This window comes from Mesoplodon densirostris, chromosome 3 (assembly GCF_025265405.1).
Source record: "Mesoplodon densirostris isolate mMesDen1 chromosome 3, mMesDen1 primary haplotype, whole genome shotgun sequence".
NCBI classification, from domain to species: Eukaryota; Metazoa; Chordata; class Mammalia; order Artiodactyla; family Ziphiidae; genus Mesoplodon; species Mesoplodon densirostris.
The window spans coordinates 171,438,463-171,456,334 of NC_082663.1; the positions used below are offsets into that span (position 1 = coordinate 171,438,463).

General features: G+C 43.3%; 1 protein-coding gene across 1 annotated transcript; it reads right to left on the bottom strand.

Annotated features, from left to right (window-relative positions):
- Nucleotides 1-15,263: 15,263 nt before the first annotated feature.
- On the bottom strand, nt 15,264-17,638 carry LOC132485964 (ubiquitin carboxyl-terminal hydrolase 1-like). The gene is given in 2 exon segments (XM_060092590.1): nt 15,264-17,496; nt 17,498-17,638. Coding segments are annotated over 2 exon segments (2,346 nt in total). The 3' UTR covers nt 15,264-15,291.
- Nucleotides 17,639-17,872: the final 234 nt, after the last annotated feature.

Consider the following 17,872-nt stretch of genomic DNA (forward strand, 5'->3'; position numbering starts at 1 on the left):
TTTTTTTCAAAAGAAGTGATTTCAGGTGTCAAAAATGTCCCCAAAGAGAAAACTGTACAATTTAATTCTCTAATGAAGTCCTCTTGCCTGTTCTGCAGACCTCGGCGTAATCCTAATTTTGTATTCCTTCCTTTTCTGTCCTTTTCCCAGCAAAGGGATGTAGGAATAAATCTTTCAAGAACAGGTCAATAATGGTGTGAAAGTAAAGATGGCCCATCATGATAAAAGTTCCAATTGAAAAAAAACACAAAAAACCCGCGAAACCTGACTTGGTCCAAGTTGCCTTCTGGGAAATGGATTTTGAAACTAACTCTTTGGCAACCTTGAGAATGATGTGCTGTGTCACAGGGGAAAGATCCTTTTGAGTAGCTCTCTCATGTTTATAATTTCCTCTGAACCTAGACAGGAAAGGCAAGGACGAGCTGTCTAAGCCATGAGGATGGTCAGCCTCTCGGTCATTCCTCACCTGTTGTGATCACTTGTGTTCCACACAATGTAGATTAGTGTGTTCAAGTTTCCATATGAAGGTGAAAAATTATTGTGCCCCAGATGGTTCTGAGGTTAAATAAGTTTGGAAAGCTCCGGGTTAAAGAAAGTTTAACTGGCCTCCTTCCTCTAGGTCTTCTCCGAGACCTTAAAATGTTCATGGACGTTGGAACCTCCAAGAGGGGTCCACAGGACTCCGGCCTCCTAATCAGATTGGACCACAGACCTTGTCTTTTAAGAACTATCTCTTGAGATAAGGGTTTGGCAGACTCCACCTTGAGAAGTGCTGATCTAGAGGAGCTGGGACAAAGTTTGTCTTGCTGACTCTGGATGAACAGAACACAGAAGTGAAAATGGTTGTGGGTATATGGTGTGGGGTTGGGAGTTTCTAGAAATCTCTGAGGTTAGTAAAAACCCCCTTTGGGCAAAATCAAAGTCTCATAGCCAATAGGAATAACAAGCTAAAAAAAGTCATTAATACTAATTATTTAAGGTATTAAATTGACAAACAAACCACATTTGCAGGTGTTCAAAATCTTCTCTGAGACAAGTGGTGAATTTTGCCTTTTCTGTACCTTAGGGTTTTCATCTGTCTAATGGAGTAGTGATGTCCCCCTCACAGGGTGGTCATGAGGACAAAGGACAATATGGGCAAAACATGTAAGACTCCTGTAGATGGTGGCTTTATTCCCAGTATTATGATGAGTGTTTTTTGGAGGTAACACCTTGCCTTTATCATACAGGTTTTTGATGAACTAGTGGTAGGTTCCTATTAAGATCATCCGGGAGAACATTTAAAAAATATGCATGCCCAGACCACTACTCAGTCCCCGTGAATCATAATTTGGTGATGATAATGGGGAAGGATGCATGTGTATATGAAACAGTTTCTGCCTGTGATGGTTATGATACATCCAAAACACCTTCAATGCGTTTAAGGCAAATTTCTAACTTGGGATCCCGCCTCTCCTGTAGTGGTCCTGGGATATGGTCCTTGGAATACAAGGTTTTGGTGGTTCAATAAGTAGAAATCTTATATACTAGTACCTCCCTGCCCCTCCCTTGCCCTTTATTAAAGTATCTGAGAAGTTCTGCAGGACACACTGTTGGAAGACTTGTAACCTATTGCCTTCTGATCGTATAGGACAGTGCACCATGTATTTTTCTTGCAACTCTCATCAACATCTTTGTTCAACACACTTGAGAAATATTTTATATAGAGTTAGTCAGAAGAGAATTCTGTCCATATTCAGAAATCTTTTTGCACTGAAGCCATAAGGGAGAGGCAAGGTCGCAAAGAGCAGCTAAAATTCCTCCTCCCCGGGGAGCTGGCTAGGCCTGCTTTTACTCTTCCTGCTGCTTGTTACTTACATGTGGGAAGAATATTGAAAACGATAAATGTGTGTTTTCAAGTAAGCACTTCTGGGTAAAGTCTGGGTGAGAGTCAAAGGACCAGGGAGATGAGCTACTGCAAACCTTAAGTGCTGAGACTGGACAAACTTGCCTTTGAATCCTGGTTCCAATACTTCCCAGCTTAGTGACCTTGGGCAAGTTACTTCACGTTTCTGTGCCTCACTTACCTTATATGTATATAAGAGCTTTAAAAAAGGGCATTATTATTAGTACTATTTATCCCTGTTCTTATAGAACTGGAAAAGCACACTTAAGCAAAGTGAGGGGCAGAATCAAGAAGTGAAATAGAATAGAGAATTCTGGAAACTTTCAAAATCAAATAAATCTTGTTCCCTTTACAAGTGAATTTATTTATTTTGGTAAGTCATGACACCAAGTACCCTATTAGAATTTAGGGTTAGAGTTTGAGAGATGTGATTAACTTGAATTAGCTGGTTTATAGCAGTGGAGCGTGAATGACCCTTTCATCCAGCTCTTCATTCTAGTCAAATCCCAAACTATCAGACTAATTAATATACAAGAAACAGCTTGGGAGCCACTGCCAATGGCAAAAAAGAGAAGGGACTGGGTGAACCTCAACAGTGCCGAAATAACTGCCTGAGAAAGAGTAAAAGACTTAGAGTTATGGTGAGGATGTTGGGGTGGGCCAGCTGAAGGGTAGATTTACAAACGCACACACGTTTTGCTGCTCCTAGAACTTAAAACAACAACAACAACAACAACAACAAAAACGGGGGCTTCCCTGGTGGCGCAGTGGTTAAGAATCCGCCTGCCAATGCAGGGGACACAGGTTCGAGCCCTGGTCCGGGAAGATCCCACATGCCGCGGAGCAGCTAAGCCCGTGCGCCAAAACTACTGAGCCTGCACTCTAGAGCCTGCGTGCCACAACTACTGAGCCCACACACCACAACTACTGAGCCTGCAAGCCACAACTGAGTCCGTGCACCACAACTATTGAAGCTCAAGTGCCTAGAGCCCGTGCTGCACAACAAGAGAAGCCCCCACTCACCACAGCTAGAGAAAGCCTGTGCACAGCAATGAAGACCCAACACGGCCAAAAATAAAGAAATGAATAAATAAATAAATAAATTAAAACAACAACAAAACCCAAAACCCGATAGAATAGAATAGAAAGTTTCAGAGTCCTTTGCATGCAGTATGACTGAGGTGGCAGTCTTACACACTCACACACGTACCCACATGTGCATGTGGATAGGTGTGTGTGTGCAATATGTATTTCTTATCGTGACTTGTGGTTAAAAAAGCTTGAAAACCTTTGCTCTAGAGGGCAGCCCACAGGGCCCTGAGCCAAGAAATAGATTATTTTGTGTCTAGAATGGCGCTGTGAGCTTACCCAGATCCCGCCCTACATTTTTGTAAACACTGGGATGATTGGGTGAGTGTGACAAGGACAAGCAAAGGAGAGAAAACTCAGACGCCAAGCCCCAGGGCAGTGATTGACTCAACAGAGCCTGGACACCAATGGGAGGACCGAGCCACTATCACAACCACGAAGCAAGGTGACGGCGCGGTGGTCGTGGTGGTTTCCATCCCCACTGTAGGCACTGTAGCCGAGGTAGCAGCCATAGACCGTTCACTGTGTATCTGCAATGCAGCAAACCCTCTAATTTGTTCTCTACGTTCCTTATCTCACGTGAATCACACAGCACAACTGTGGGAGAGCCATTCTTAGTATTCCCATTGTAAGGATGAGAGAACAGAGTTCAGTCATAGAAAAGCGATTTTATGAGAACTGTTCATCTGGGGCTTTGAGAGAGGCAAAGTGAGGTATGATGAGTGGCCTTCTCTTGAGAAGTTTCTGTCTAGATAACGAAACGTTAGCTCATGAGCATCTCTGAGGAATGAACCACTTGCCTTCCTTCTTCTAAATCCCCTGATTCATTCGTTTTCTCCCTAGCCACAGGCTGTCAGGATGAAGAGGAGTGATAGAATTTTATTCTTTGCCATGCATAGAGCAAGGTACCAGATGGGAAATCAACACTTTCAAGGGGAATTTTAATGGAAAACTGGAATATCACACCCAGTTTTGATCAGTCAACGCATATTGCCTATGAACGCCATTGATATTTACTGCCAACTATTTACTGGTCTCTTACTTACTATGTGCCTAGCTTCATGCTAAGTAATTCATGTACATATTATTTTATAATCGAGCAGGACCTTATGGGGCCTTTTTGGGGCTGACCTCTCCCTCATAGTCCTTGCTTTAGTTCCTTTCTGAAGTACCTAGATAATAGTATCTGATGCACATTTCCTGAGTTGTTTGACAGACATGAAAACCCCCATCAAATGGAAGATATTAACTCTTTGATGACCATGAGCACATAGCCCCAAGACCTAATGGCGCCTGTGGATTGATAAACCCTGTGACACCACCCTGTTCCCTTACCATCAACCAATCAGAGAATTGTGCACGAGGAGATCACATACCCTGTGACCCCCCCCTCCCTTAGCTGGCCTTTAAAAATGTTTTCCTGAAACCCATCAGGGAGTTCAGTCTTTGTGAGCACTAGCTGTCCCAGACTATTTGTATGGAGCCTTACAATAAATGCTGCGTTTTCCTTCACTATGACCCAGTGTCAGTAGACTGGCTTTACTGCACGTGGGCAAAAGCAGAACCAAGTTTGGCTCAGTAACAATGCAGTCTTCAGAAACACCCTATGGAGAGGGTACTATTTTTTTTTTTTTTTTTTTTGCGGTATGCGGGCCTCTCACTGTTGTGGCCTCCCCCGTTGCGGAGCACAGGCTCCGGACGCGCAGGCTCCGGACGCGCAGGCTCAGCGGCCATGGCTCACGGACCCAGCCGCTCCGCGACATATGGGATCCTCCCACACCGGGGAACGAACCCGTATCCCCTGCATCGGCAGGCGGACTCTCAACCACTTGCGCCACCAGGGAGGCCCTGGAGAGGGTACTATTTTTGTGCCCATTTTCCAGATGAGGGAACGAAGGTGTGAGAGGGTAATAACTTGCCTTAGGTGAGACAGCTAATAAATGGTGGGGTTGGGCTTTGGGTTCAGCTCTGCCAGACTCTAGAGCCTGGGCTCTTCACCACCAAACAGTCATGATTCCTCCATGATATCCAGGGTATCACACACGTAAAGTGGGGATTAAATTAAAATGTTGATGATCACTCCCTGTCCTTAAAGAGGTTTCAGTACTGTTAAGAAGGTAAGACCTACACAAATGGAAAAATAGTTAATGATACCTTGCTGCTTTTATGCTGCGGTCAAAGGAGTACTAGAAAACATTCATGGAAGGAGAAATTGCTGAAGCTGAGCTGGGCAGGATGAGCCAGGATTGGATAAGCACAGAAAAATGGGTTGGTCTTGAGTCATTGAGCAGATACTAGACTCCTCGGTTTGGAGCAGAAAGCACAGTTTCTTCAGTTGAATGGAGGGGGTCCCCATTTAAGGATTCTGAGGCCTTCAGCAAGTGCTTTACCTTTCCCAAGCCTCAGTTTCCCCATCCATGAGAAGGGGATGATCTCCATCTCAGAGAGTTGGTGGGAAGATTAAGTGTACCTAAGTGCCTGGGAAAAGGAGGCATCTACTACATTCTCCTCTACACAACAGATTAAATAAAGTCTCCCAGTAGAACTGGCTGGCATCTTCCCTTCGCCATTCCAGTTGAAGATCTTAGAAAGAGCCCTACCTGCTGTGTGAAGCCCTTTACAACACGCCTCTGTTTGGGGTTTGCCTCTCCATCCAAGTTGGAAGTGTCCAGATGACAGATCCCACTGGGGTCCGAGGAAAAGAGGAGGAAGGAGTGTGTCGGCTGGGATGGCCTCATTGCATTGCATTTGGATGAAGTCCCCCACTTGCACGTCCTTCCAGCACTTCTGCGTGTAGCTCTGCTCTTTTCTGGGGTTGGAGAAAGACAGGGGCAGAGTGAATGTTAAAGCTCTCCAGAGCATGAATGAGTGAATGGAAAAGGTCCCCCTGCACCTAACATCCTCCAGGCAGCCTGTCACAGGACTGCTCTGTATTCTACCTCGCCCCAAATGACCACTATCATCGTCCCTAGAAAAGCAAAGCATGATCTATAGAATCCCACTAGGAAAGATCCCTCCTTCTGACCATGTAGACTTTTGATTGACTGTCGGCTATTGACTGGTTGCTGTGCTCAGCCCTTGCTTTCTAGCAGGAGAAAAAATTTAAAGGATAAGGTGATTATATAGTCATATTAACATAGTATTCTTAATATACATCACTTCCTAGAATACCCAGTTATCGCTGTAGAAAGCAGGGTCACAAAAGAATGGAGTATAGGAAAGACTGCTTCTGGTTGTGGGTGGCGAGCGGCAGTGGGAAAGGTGAGAATATAGACCATTGTCTAGGAAGATGTGGAGTGGTGCTGAAATAGGAAGCAGGGAATTAGGAAGATGGCACCAGGAACTTTGATAGGATGGGCCCCACAGTGACCACAGGATCAGAGGGCTAAAGAAATCTGAGAAAATGATGTACTTTCTCTTCCTATCCAATTTATCAAGCTTGGGTAATAACAAGGGCAGCAACAATCGTGAATTTAACATTTCTACCGTGCCAAGCACTAGGGGGAATGAATACTTCATTTACTTGCATAATAACTCATTGGAGGAGACGTTATACCCATCTCATAATGAGGAACTTGAGGGTTCAAGAGAAATTTCCCAGGGCCTTACAAAAACAGAGCTGGACCCCAAGTCTGGGTCCAACTTGACACAAAACCCAGTTTTCACTGCTTGAATATCCTACCTCCTGGAAATCATTCCCCTCTTTCCTCTCCCGTGGCATGGCAGCATCAGCTTTATAGCCCTGGCAGAAGGACTCGCTACTCCCCAGGGGAATACATTCCATTTCTAAGAGCCCTCATTTTACGAAATTCTTCCTTCTGATTAGCCAAATGTTGAACTAATTCTGCTCTCCCAGGCAATCTGATTTACTCCATCTTCTACCATAAAAAAAATATATATATATATACATTTTTTAATGCATTTATTTTTGGCTGTGTTGGGTCTTTGTTGCCGCACGTGGGCTTTTCTCTACTTGTGGCAAGCAGGGGCTACTCTTCGTTGCGGTGCGCGGGCTTCTCATTGTGGTGGCTTCTCTTGTTGCGGAGCACAGGCTCTAGGTGCCCGGGCTTCAGTAGCTGTGGCTCATGGGCTCTAGAGCGCAGGCTCAGTAGCTGTGGCGCACGGGCTGAGTTGCTTCCAGGCATGTAGGATCTTCCCGGAGCAGGGCTCGAACCAGTGTCTCCTGCACTGGCAGACGGATTCTTAATCACTGCGCCACACAGGGAAGCCCTAAAAAACTACTTTAAAAGTATTCATCAAGTGTCTTTTGAAGCCTTTTGGACTTGCCAAGTCAAATTTAACTTTCCAAGTGCCCTCAATTATTCTGTGTGACACAGCTTCAAGGTCTGTCTTAGAGGAGAGGGCTCTTCTGACTAAGGCTGTGTTTGGAAATGTTCCTCTTAAAATGTGGGATCTGGGACCAAACCAATATTCCACACGTGGTCTTTTAAACTCAGTCCAGCTGGCTTGCAGCTGGATGCCTCTGAGCCCATCCAGGCCTGGAGAAGCAGGCTCTCTTTTGCTCTTTTTCTCCACTGATGCTCCAGCCTCTCTGGACATGTTACCGCTTCTGTTTTTGTTGGAATCTGAGCTGCCCTGGGCATGACAAGACCACTCTTCCACAGAGAAAGAGACGTGACAAATTTCACTTTTCTCCTCTGAGTTCGTAAAAGTCCTTGAGGAGGATAAGCGTTTGACGCCTTCCTCCTTTCTTTGGGGGCCCTCTAGAGAACCCCAAGCAAGCCCTCCTAAGACCCCATTTTCCTTGTCAAAAAGATCCTTGCAAAGGACTCGCCCAGTTTCCTGAAATACATGCACATCCATCTGGAAGACTTTTGGAAGGCCAACCAAGGGAAGATGGGATCAGAGTCCATAAAATAATCAGGGATTACAATTAGGGAGCAGTCTTGTAACTGTAAAGACCCACAGAGTTCTGTGGAAGTGCCCATGCTCTAGGGAGCCCAGTGCAGCAGCCACTGGTTAACCGTGGGCAGTATCACCCAAACGGGGACCACTTGTGAGCATTTTGTGGGCAGTGCATCTGTAGCATTTTAATAATAATTATTTTAATGGAAAAAGGATGCAACAGGTTTCTAAGCACTTTTTCATTCCCTCAGCTTATTTTAGAGCAGATGATCATCTGCTCTACCTTATTATTTTTATTTTTATTATTTTTTACCATGAAAAATAGAGACAGTCCCCCCAGATCTGTTTCTTGCTGTCATTTCAGAAAAACATTTACCTGTTGATTCAGGGAAGAATTGTTGTTTTTTCTTTAGAGCAGCCTTGGGAACACCTGTTCAATGTCCAAATATAAAGCTACTTAAAGAAATGGGAATGGCAGATACTCTCCATTGGAAAAGGAATCTTGTATGGTGAAGGAGGGAGGCTTTCTCTATTGCTTTTTTTTTTTTTTCCTTTTTGAGAGGACACTTTAAAGAAAAAAGGATCCTTGAATATTACAGCAAAATTGCTCCAAGGAATAAAGGATTATCACTCAACTTGTCTTTACACTTCTGCCCTTTGACTTCTGCCGTATTGGGTAATGCCTTTGGGGATGGCCCACCATTGGTTGCTTGCTGTAATCTCAGCAATCTGGCCGGTATTGAGATTAGATTCAATGAGCACACCTTTGACTGTGAACAATATCCTGACTGCCAACACTTCCAGAGCACACTGGTTCAAACCAGAAGGTTTGCAAAAGCTAGTTGGGAACGCTACATACATAGACATACTGAAGGCAAGGCCAGTGCTCCTCCACCCGTGAACACTGATATTCATTCTTCTTCCTTCTAATAAAGGGCTCCACTGCATATTATGGGATGTGAATTATTAATGGGATGGACGATGGATGTTATGCAGATGAACTTATGAAATACATGTGTGTGTATATTTGTGTGTGTGTGTGTGTGTGTGTGTGTGTGTTTATGAGCAGTCACTTCTGTGAGTTTGGCTGGAGTGCTGACTTGTCAATTCCCATAATGATGATAGGTATCGCAAGGTCAATGGAACCACACAAGAAGCGATAAGTCAGACTGGTCTCTGTTTTCTTTCTATTATTCTTTGGGTCCCTGGGAGGTCCTGTCCAGTACTGCTGTCCTGTTAATAATCGCCTGTCTTTCCTTTAGATGTCATCTTCTCTTCCTTAGGATGACATGCAGTGGTGAAGGGACACTCTTCATCCCTGTTGTAGGCTTACCCTCCCCAAAACAGAGATTGCCCATGTCCGGGTCGTGCTGCTCAAACAGAGGCACATACACCTCCAGGCACACATCTTGTCGTGTGTGTCCAGGAGCACTGAAGTTATGGGAACAACATGATTTTTGGGGTGTTCAAAATTTTTTTGGGGGGACATAATTTAGTAATTTAGCTGGTACAAAATTTGAAGAATTTTATATTTATATTGACCCAAATGTAGTAATATTATAGAATCAGAGACAGATTTTATAGGAATTGTGGAATAAGAAAAAGTGACATCAGGGACATTTCCTTCTTGCACTGGGTTATTCTGTGCTGGTTTCCTGATCCTCTGGGGGCCCACTTTGTCTCCTCAACTGTGGAAAAGGCAAGGGTGCATAGCTCCAGGGTTGGGGCGTCCAGCCCGAGGAGGTGCTGAGTGGCTGAATCCGGCTGAGGCAGAAAAGCGGTGTGCTGCTGCATTGAGGGATGCCCAGATGTGGCCACAGCTGGCTGGGAGCCACCTTCGGGAGTCATTCCTGGGTTAATCCAGCCCGTTCAGAACAGCTGCCCCGGGTGGACACATGCACACACTCCTGGTCATTTCCCTGCTCAGTGAGTCCACACCTGGGAACTGATTGCTATTTTAGTTTTGTGGCATGTTCACTGCTGCTTCAAAATAAGACAGATCGACGTGGCTGGGGACGAAGACTCCACCTGGCAGATTCTGCCTTGGGGAGAAATTAAGTGGTGCAGTGCTAAATGGCTTTCTGAGAGGAGATAGGGCTTATTAAGAGGTAAATCAACAGCAAGCGAGGTTTATAACCAACTGGATCCTGTGGGGAAGCAGGTGAAAGGGGGGGAATGGAGGAGGAGAAGGTGCTTAAGCTTCCATTTCTCAAATACTATGTGGGTTTTGTAAAAAGGGTTTCAAGGAACTAGAGTAGAGTGGATTTCTCAGGAAGCGTAGTTGTCTGTGGGATTTCCCATTCAGTGTAAGATGATGAGCTGACCTGGGCTGTCCTTCAGGAAGCTGGAATGTCAGGCCCAGGATGGTCAGCATCACTGCCCCAGGGTGAAAGGGGAAGCCAGTGAGAATGAGTGCAATCTAGGGATTAAGAGTGGGTTTGAATCTCAGCTTCACCGCTTACTACCTGTGTGACTTGGGGAAGTTACTTAATCTTTCAGAGACTCTGTTTCTTCAGTTGAAGGTAATACGTGTATTTGCCTCAGAGGGTGATTGGAAGGATTAGTGACATGACCCATGTAAGGGACTGAGATCTTGGTTTTGCACTTAGTAAGTACTTGATGAATACAAGCTTCTTTTATGATGTTGATGACAATGAATGTTAATGCTATGGTGAGGGCTAACCACCACCGCCAGCCCCAGCATTTTCTTCTTCATGCTATTGGGATGCCTGCTTTATGTCTGTGATTACATTTCATGAATTGGGCTCAGGCACATAATGTGCAAACACAAGGAACTTAAAAAATCCAAACATTTTCCCCAAGTCCAGAAAAGAAGGACCCAAATTCAGCCTACTGAAGACTAAGGGCTCTGGATGCTGGCTACTGGGCAAACTCCCAGAAAAATACATTGTTAAAATCAGGGCTGCCCATCAAGTTCTTTGTGGATGTTGACAGACTAGTTCTAAAGTTTATATAAAGAGGCTAAAGACCCACACTAGCCAACTCGATAATTGAAGGAGAGGATTGGCACTACCTATCCTCGAGACTTACTATAAAGTTACGGTAATCAAGACAGTGCGGTATTGGCAAGAGAAGAAACAAATAGATCAATGGAACAGAATAGATAGCCCAGAAATAGATTCACATAATTATAGTCCACTGACTTTTGACAAAGGAACAAAGGCAATACAACCGAGGAAAGATAATCTTTTCAACAAATGGATGTCCACATGCCAAAAAAAAAAAAAAAAAAAAAAACACGAGAAGAATCCAGACACAGACCTTACACTCTTGACAAAAATTAACTCAGAATGCATCACAGACCTAAATGTAACATGCAGAACTATAAAACTCCTAGAAGACAACATAGCAGGAAACCTAGATGACCTTAGGTATGGCGATGACCTTTTAGGTAAACACCATAGGCACTATTCATGAAAGAAGTAACTGAGACGCTGGACTTCATTAAAATTAAAAATTTCTGTTCTGTGAGAGAATGGTAAGAGAATGAGAAGACGAGCCACCATCTGGGAGAAAATATGTGTTTTGCAAAAGACACATCTGATAAAGGGTCATTATTCAAAATATAAAAAGAGAAAAACAAACTCAAAACTCAACAAGAGAACAAACAACCCGATTAAAAATGGAGAAAAGATCTGAATAGACATCTCACCAAAGAAGATATACAGATGTCAGATAAGCCTGAAAAGAGCTGCACATCCCATGTCATCAGAGAAATGCAAATTAAAATGAGATACCACACAATACCTGTTTGAATGCCCCGACTCTTGACCACTCACACCACCAGTTGCTGGTGGGGAGGTAGAGCGAGAGGCACTCTCACATGCTGTTGGTAGGAGTGCACAATGGTTCCAGCCCCTTTGAGAGACAAGGTGGTGGTTTCTTACACAACTAAACGTATCCTTACTCTACGAGCTAGCAATCACATATCCTATTTACCTGAATGAGTTGAAAACTTATGCCATGCAAAATCCCACACATGTATGTTTATGGCAGCTTTCTTCATAACTTCCAAAACTTGGAAGCATCCAGATGTCCTTCAGTAGGTGAATGAATGAACTATGGTACATGCAGACAATGAAATATTATTCATAGCTAAAAAGAAGTGAGCTATCAAGCCATGATAAGACATGGAGGGAACTTACATGCATATGGCTAAGTGAAAGAAGCCAATGTGAAAAGGCTACACACTGTATGATGTCAACTGTAAGACATTCTGGAAAAGGCAAAACTATGGAGACAGTAAAAATAACAGTGATTGCCAGGGGTTGGGAGGTGGGTAGGGATGAACAGATGGAGCACAGAGGATATTTAGGGAAGTGAAACTACTCTGTATGATACCGTCATGGTGGATACAGGTCGTTATACATTTGACCAAACCCATAGAATGTATAATACCTAGAGTGAGCCGTCTTGTAAACTATGGACTTTGGGTGACTATGATGTCTCAATGTTGGTTCATTAATTTCGACAAACGGACCACTTTGGTGAGGGATGTTGATAATGGAGGAAGTTGTGCGTGTGTGAGGGCAGAGGGTATATGGGAAATCTCTGTACCTTCCCCTCAGTTTTACTGTGAAGCTAAAACAAGGCTGGAGGAAATTTGATAAATCTCCAGTTCGGGTGAGGAAACTGACCTGGCCAAGGTGTATAGCAACAAAACTTGGGTTGGAACCTCTATTCTTTCCATGGCTCCAAGAAGAGTCAAGCGTCCTGAAGCTGGTTCAGGAATACTTGAAATGCCCAACTGTCTTTGTCTTGACAGCGGTGTGCTCACGTAGAGACAGTATCGTGGGGGTGGTTCAAAGCTCTGGAGTCATGTGAGCCTGACTAAACCCCAGAACTACTACTTACTTCTTACATACAAGGTAGTGTGACCCTGAACCCACTACTTGACTGTATGACCCTCAATTTATTCATCTACCAAATGGACAAATAAAATCTATTCTACAGGTTAAAGTGAGAGTTCAATAAGATAATACATGAAATGACCTTAGAGCAAATGGCATTTACTGCTGCTATTATGATCATTAGTTATTATTAGCTTGGAGCAAACAGGGTCACTGCTGTGGTGATAGGAGAACAGAATCTGTGTGGTTGTCTATTTTCCTGAGCTGTCGTGAATGAGGGGTGGGCTTTGTGGTTGGAGGAGGAGCTTAGTAAGGGGGAAGGAACTGCAAAGGGAGGAAGGGTCCTGTGGCTTCTGTCCTGACCTGGTCCCACAAAATGGAAATGGAACAGCAGTTAAAGGTTTGGCGTTAAGTTAAAGTTACGCTAAAGACAGCGTGGGCCTGGGACAGAGGGCAGTGAGCGCAGCTGTGTCCCCGCACCCGCCTGTTTGCTACAGACCATGATGACAGGGGCTTTAGACTCAGGGAAGCTCCAGAAAGAAACAGCTGAGGCCAGAGGAGTGGGTAGGAGACCTGGACCCCTGGCTTGGATGGAAATATTGGGGGACATGAACATATTAACTATACCTGAGGATGCCCAGATATACCTGGGGAGGCCTGAGTATTAGGGCGGGAAGAATGAAGACCCAAATCAGCAGCTTGGGGCATCTGTATTTATGTGAATTCATTAACACCCAGAGGCCTAATTGTTTCATGTGTCTTCTACTTTCAACTGTGTAATAAGCTTGCTGAGAGCTGGGATGACCCTGAGTCTTACATTTCCGTACCTACACGGAGTCCGGTATGGTGTCTAGCACACAGGGGAGTGTTCAGTAAATATTCAGTAATTGATTCCTTGTAGATTGGTCTTGAACATGAGGCAGTAGAGGAGAAGCTTTTCCTAATCTTGAGTCATTTTGACATCTTTTTGTTATGGACGCACTAATGGAGGCTTCCCCAAATGGCATCATAATAATATGATGTATGATATGATGAGATATGATGAGATGAAATAATATAATATAATGTATTTAATGTAATGTAATAGAATAAACTTATTTGTATTAAGTGCCTGTAATAAGCCCAGCATTTAACCAACGTTACCATTTAGCTGCCTAATAATGACACAACTTTTATTATTACTGTTATCTCAGTTTCATAGATGAGGAAACTTAAGCCCAGAAAGGTTATCTAACTTGTGTAAGGTCACGTAGGTGTGTCTGCCAGGACATAGGAGTGATAGCTGTGGGGACTTCATGGCTCAGCGTGGTCTCTTGGTCCTGTTCAAAAGTGCAGTACTAAGCAGATGACGCCTCAGAAGCTGGTGACATAAACATAACTGAGGCTGGGTGGGGAACAGGAGCCTCAGCTTTTGGAATTGTGAGCTCCACAGTGGCAAATCAGAGGCTATAAATGCTCACCCGCTCAGATACAAATCAGGCCTGTTGACACAAGTGCAGAGCTTCAGGGACCCCTGAATTCTTGTTTTATGATTCTTCCACCCATTGAGTTTGGGGGAGAACCTAATGCATTCTATCCTGAAATGACAAGCTGACTTGGCCAACATCGTTTATGGCCTTCTCTGAGCACAGGGCGAGGCCATGGGAGTCGGGTGGGCACTTGCAAAACTGACCCTTTAGAGAGGAGGCTACTTGGCTGGTGCCAAATGCAGAGCAAAGTCCCGCAGAGTGGGTGCAGGGGTCTGCTGGTCTGTCAACTACAGCCAGTGGCACTTTTCATAGTCATGCTTCAAATGACACTGTGATCCTCTGTTTTGTGCACTTTCAGATTCTTTCCCCAGGCCTATTTTGCTATGTTATTAAAGCTTGGCGTCAAGTTCTATGGTAAAGCGTTTGTCTTCTTCCATGCGGTTCAACACCCCAGCCAATGATCTGTCTTTCTTACTTCCCTTGAGTCAAGCTCATGGTGACTCTTGGCTATCAAGGTTATAGAACTCTCCTTAGTAATACTTTAGCCAGTATTTTCGGAGGGCTACTGAATGCCAGAAACTGTACGAAGCATTTTACATGCATTACTTCATTTAACAGCTGCAGCAAACCGATGGGACAGCTGTTCACACACGTGCCTCTAATACAGCCCATCAAAGACCTGGCTGCACGACTTACACAAGTGAATGTACTGAAATGAGATTCTGCTTCTTAGCTGAAAAACCACAGAACCTGTAAACATCATGTAGATAATTACTCCAAAATAGGGAGATAAAAATACAAGCACTTTATTTGAAAAAGCAAACACAAAAGATAGGTGTAAATTCAAAGTGTTTACATGCTTCCATTTTGAATAATTCAGTTAAGAACCTATACAAGTTTGTTCCCAGAAGCTAATGCATCAATCACTAGTCTCCACTAAGGAAAAGGAATTCTAAAAATTAACATGGTTTTCAATAACTCAGATTTCACTATTTATATAGAAACCTAGAGAGACCAATAATATCCAATAGCTTCAAAAGATAAGCTAAAGACTTTTTGATGTAATCAATTTACCAATGTTTAATATACACACAAGGAAAATACACTCACTCTATAATTTCTTATAAAATAGCAAGTAAGGAGTAGATGTAGGAGATGTAGAAGGGGAAAGAGAATTCAAAAAGTCCTTCTCTTCAGTAACTTTCACTTGAGAATCATTAAAAAGCAACCACTTCCCCTCATACCCCTTTAAGCTTTGCACTGCATATGAAATTTTGTTTTCAAAATCACTCATGTTAATGCCTGTTTGGTCATTGGATTCCTTGTTTCTATCAGATTCATGGGTCCCATTAGTATTGTTAGTCTCAGAATTTCTATTTTCAGCAAATGCTGCACTGGCAACTTTATCAGGATGAGATGCTTTGTTGAATAACTCATAATCTGCTTGAGTCTTTTGTCCTCTGAGAAGTCCAAGAGTGTCTACATTTTTTTTGTTCAAAACTTTACTTGGCTGGGTATTTCCACTGACTCTAATCGACACTTCTTCATCGTCATAGTTTTTGACCACACCCCTTGCTTCCTCCTTGTTCGATGGTCCTGGCTTACCTACTTCACACATTTGGTCGATCACAAAATTTTCCTCATCTAGTTCTAAACTGTTAAGGTCAGTGACTTTCACAGAAGCAGTATAATGCCCGCTACTAATTGTAATGCCACTATGCATCACAACTGCAAATAATCCATAGCTGTCCTTGGTTGGCTTTGTGCTCCATTCTTCTAGTGACAGTTTAAGGGGTATCAGTAAAGGAGTGTTGATCTTGGAAAGTCCACCACCATAACAATCAAACTCCAAGCCACTAGCAGCAAAGCACTTCAAATGAATAGTTAGAACTTCAGGCATTGCGTCAAACAAAAGACTTCGTTCAGCTTCAGTATAATGATGGCAATTTTCACAGAAATATTTATTTTCTCCTCCAATCCTCTCCACTGAAGCAAACTGGGAAATTGCCCATCTCAGGGTCTTCATGTCTGGTTTTGGCTCTGAAGAACTTTCAGGACTCTCCTCTACTTTGGAAAGCTCATCTTCTTGCACTGGTACGATGACGTCTTGAAACTCTTCTCTTCTTTCTGTTAAACTTTCACATTCTAAGCAACGAGTCCTTATTACCAGCTGACCTTGAAATAATTTCTCCACCAGCTCAAAACCAATTGGCTCTGCACCTTTGTTGATGGGCTTAACTTCCTTAACAGGCATAACGTTCTTCCCTGGAGATTGAAGTCCACAACCATCAGCTGTATTATCATTCTCATACTTCCCCATGTCCTCTTCAAGACCACATTCATTTTCTTTAGATTGTCCTTTGGATTCTTGGTTGGTTGTTATTTTACCCAGACTAAAGGATTTAGAAATAATGCTGGGTTGCTTAGCTGTAGACTTGAACCGGTTTCTTTTAACTCTTGATTTCTTTTGTGAGGGTCTTGCACTCTCATTTTCAGAAATGTACTGGGGGATTATTTTAGCAGGAATATCTGATGAATCAACGGTAGCTTTTCTTTTTGATCTGGTTTGTCTCTGGTTTTCTTTCAAAGACTGGTGGTCCTTAGAGACTTTAACTTTTCTCTTCATGTTACCAAGTTCAGTGTCACTTTTTCTTTTCCCATGTACTTTTGGCAGTTTTTCTTTATAGTCTTCAGAATGCCTCATACTGTCCATCTCCATGCTGTTATGGCCACTCATTTCCTCTTTCTGATGTTTTTCTTCTACCTTAGTAGATAACTCTGCCACATTTTTTACTCCTTTTCTTAGGAGGTGGCATGTTTCTTGAATGTGTCCCAAAATACACTGTAATACTTCCTGTGCATCATGCTGTAGATATCCTCCATACATAGGGTTGAGTTTCCTGAGTGTGTTAAGTAGTCGCCTTGGCTGAGTAGCAAGTTTACGAGTATATTTCTCTGGATGTAAGAGAAAACTAGCCTGAAGCTGTTCGACTGAAATGATCAAGGAATGTAAGCTGCATATTAGTTCAAAACTTACTGAAGAATCTCCTTTGCAATTTCCCTTAGCTTTTTGACTGGCTTCATCTTTTAGGGCTTCTTTCTTCCTTGAAATACTATTAAATAAGTGCTTCACTCCAGATTTAAAACCAGGACAAAAATATAATACCTGAAGTATACTATTAAGATAACAAGTATTGCCGAGATTATTCAGTCCCACAAACGGTAACAAGTTTTTTCTCTTCTCACAGTTGACACGTGAGGACTGTGCTGCAGGAATAACTTGATCAATTTCAGATCCTCTGTATTCAGAAGTTTTTTTCTTCATTTCCTTGAGAATCTGTGAAATCCAAGGCTCTCTTGGTTTCCTTCTTCTGAAAAAACTTCAAGGGACGTCTGGGTTTTTTTGAGGGACTACCTCTTGAAAGCCTATTACTTTCACGAGGTATGACACGGGGCATTTTCTCTTCAAATCCCAAGGAGTTGAGGAGAATTCATTTATACAGGGACCCTGTAATCACCAAGCATATCTAGAATATAACATTTGACCAGGCGCCGTATCTCCTGCTATACCATTTCTTGCTCCTGGCTGTCCTTATCACTGGGGGTTGTGACATCACCAATGTTTCTCCCGTAACTATGGTCATGGCCCAGAGCGCGAGGTCCGCGGCGGTGACGCCGACGAGTCTAACCGG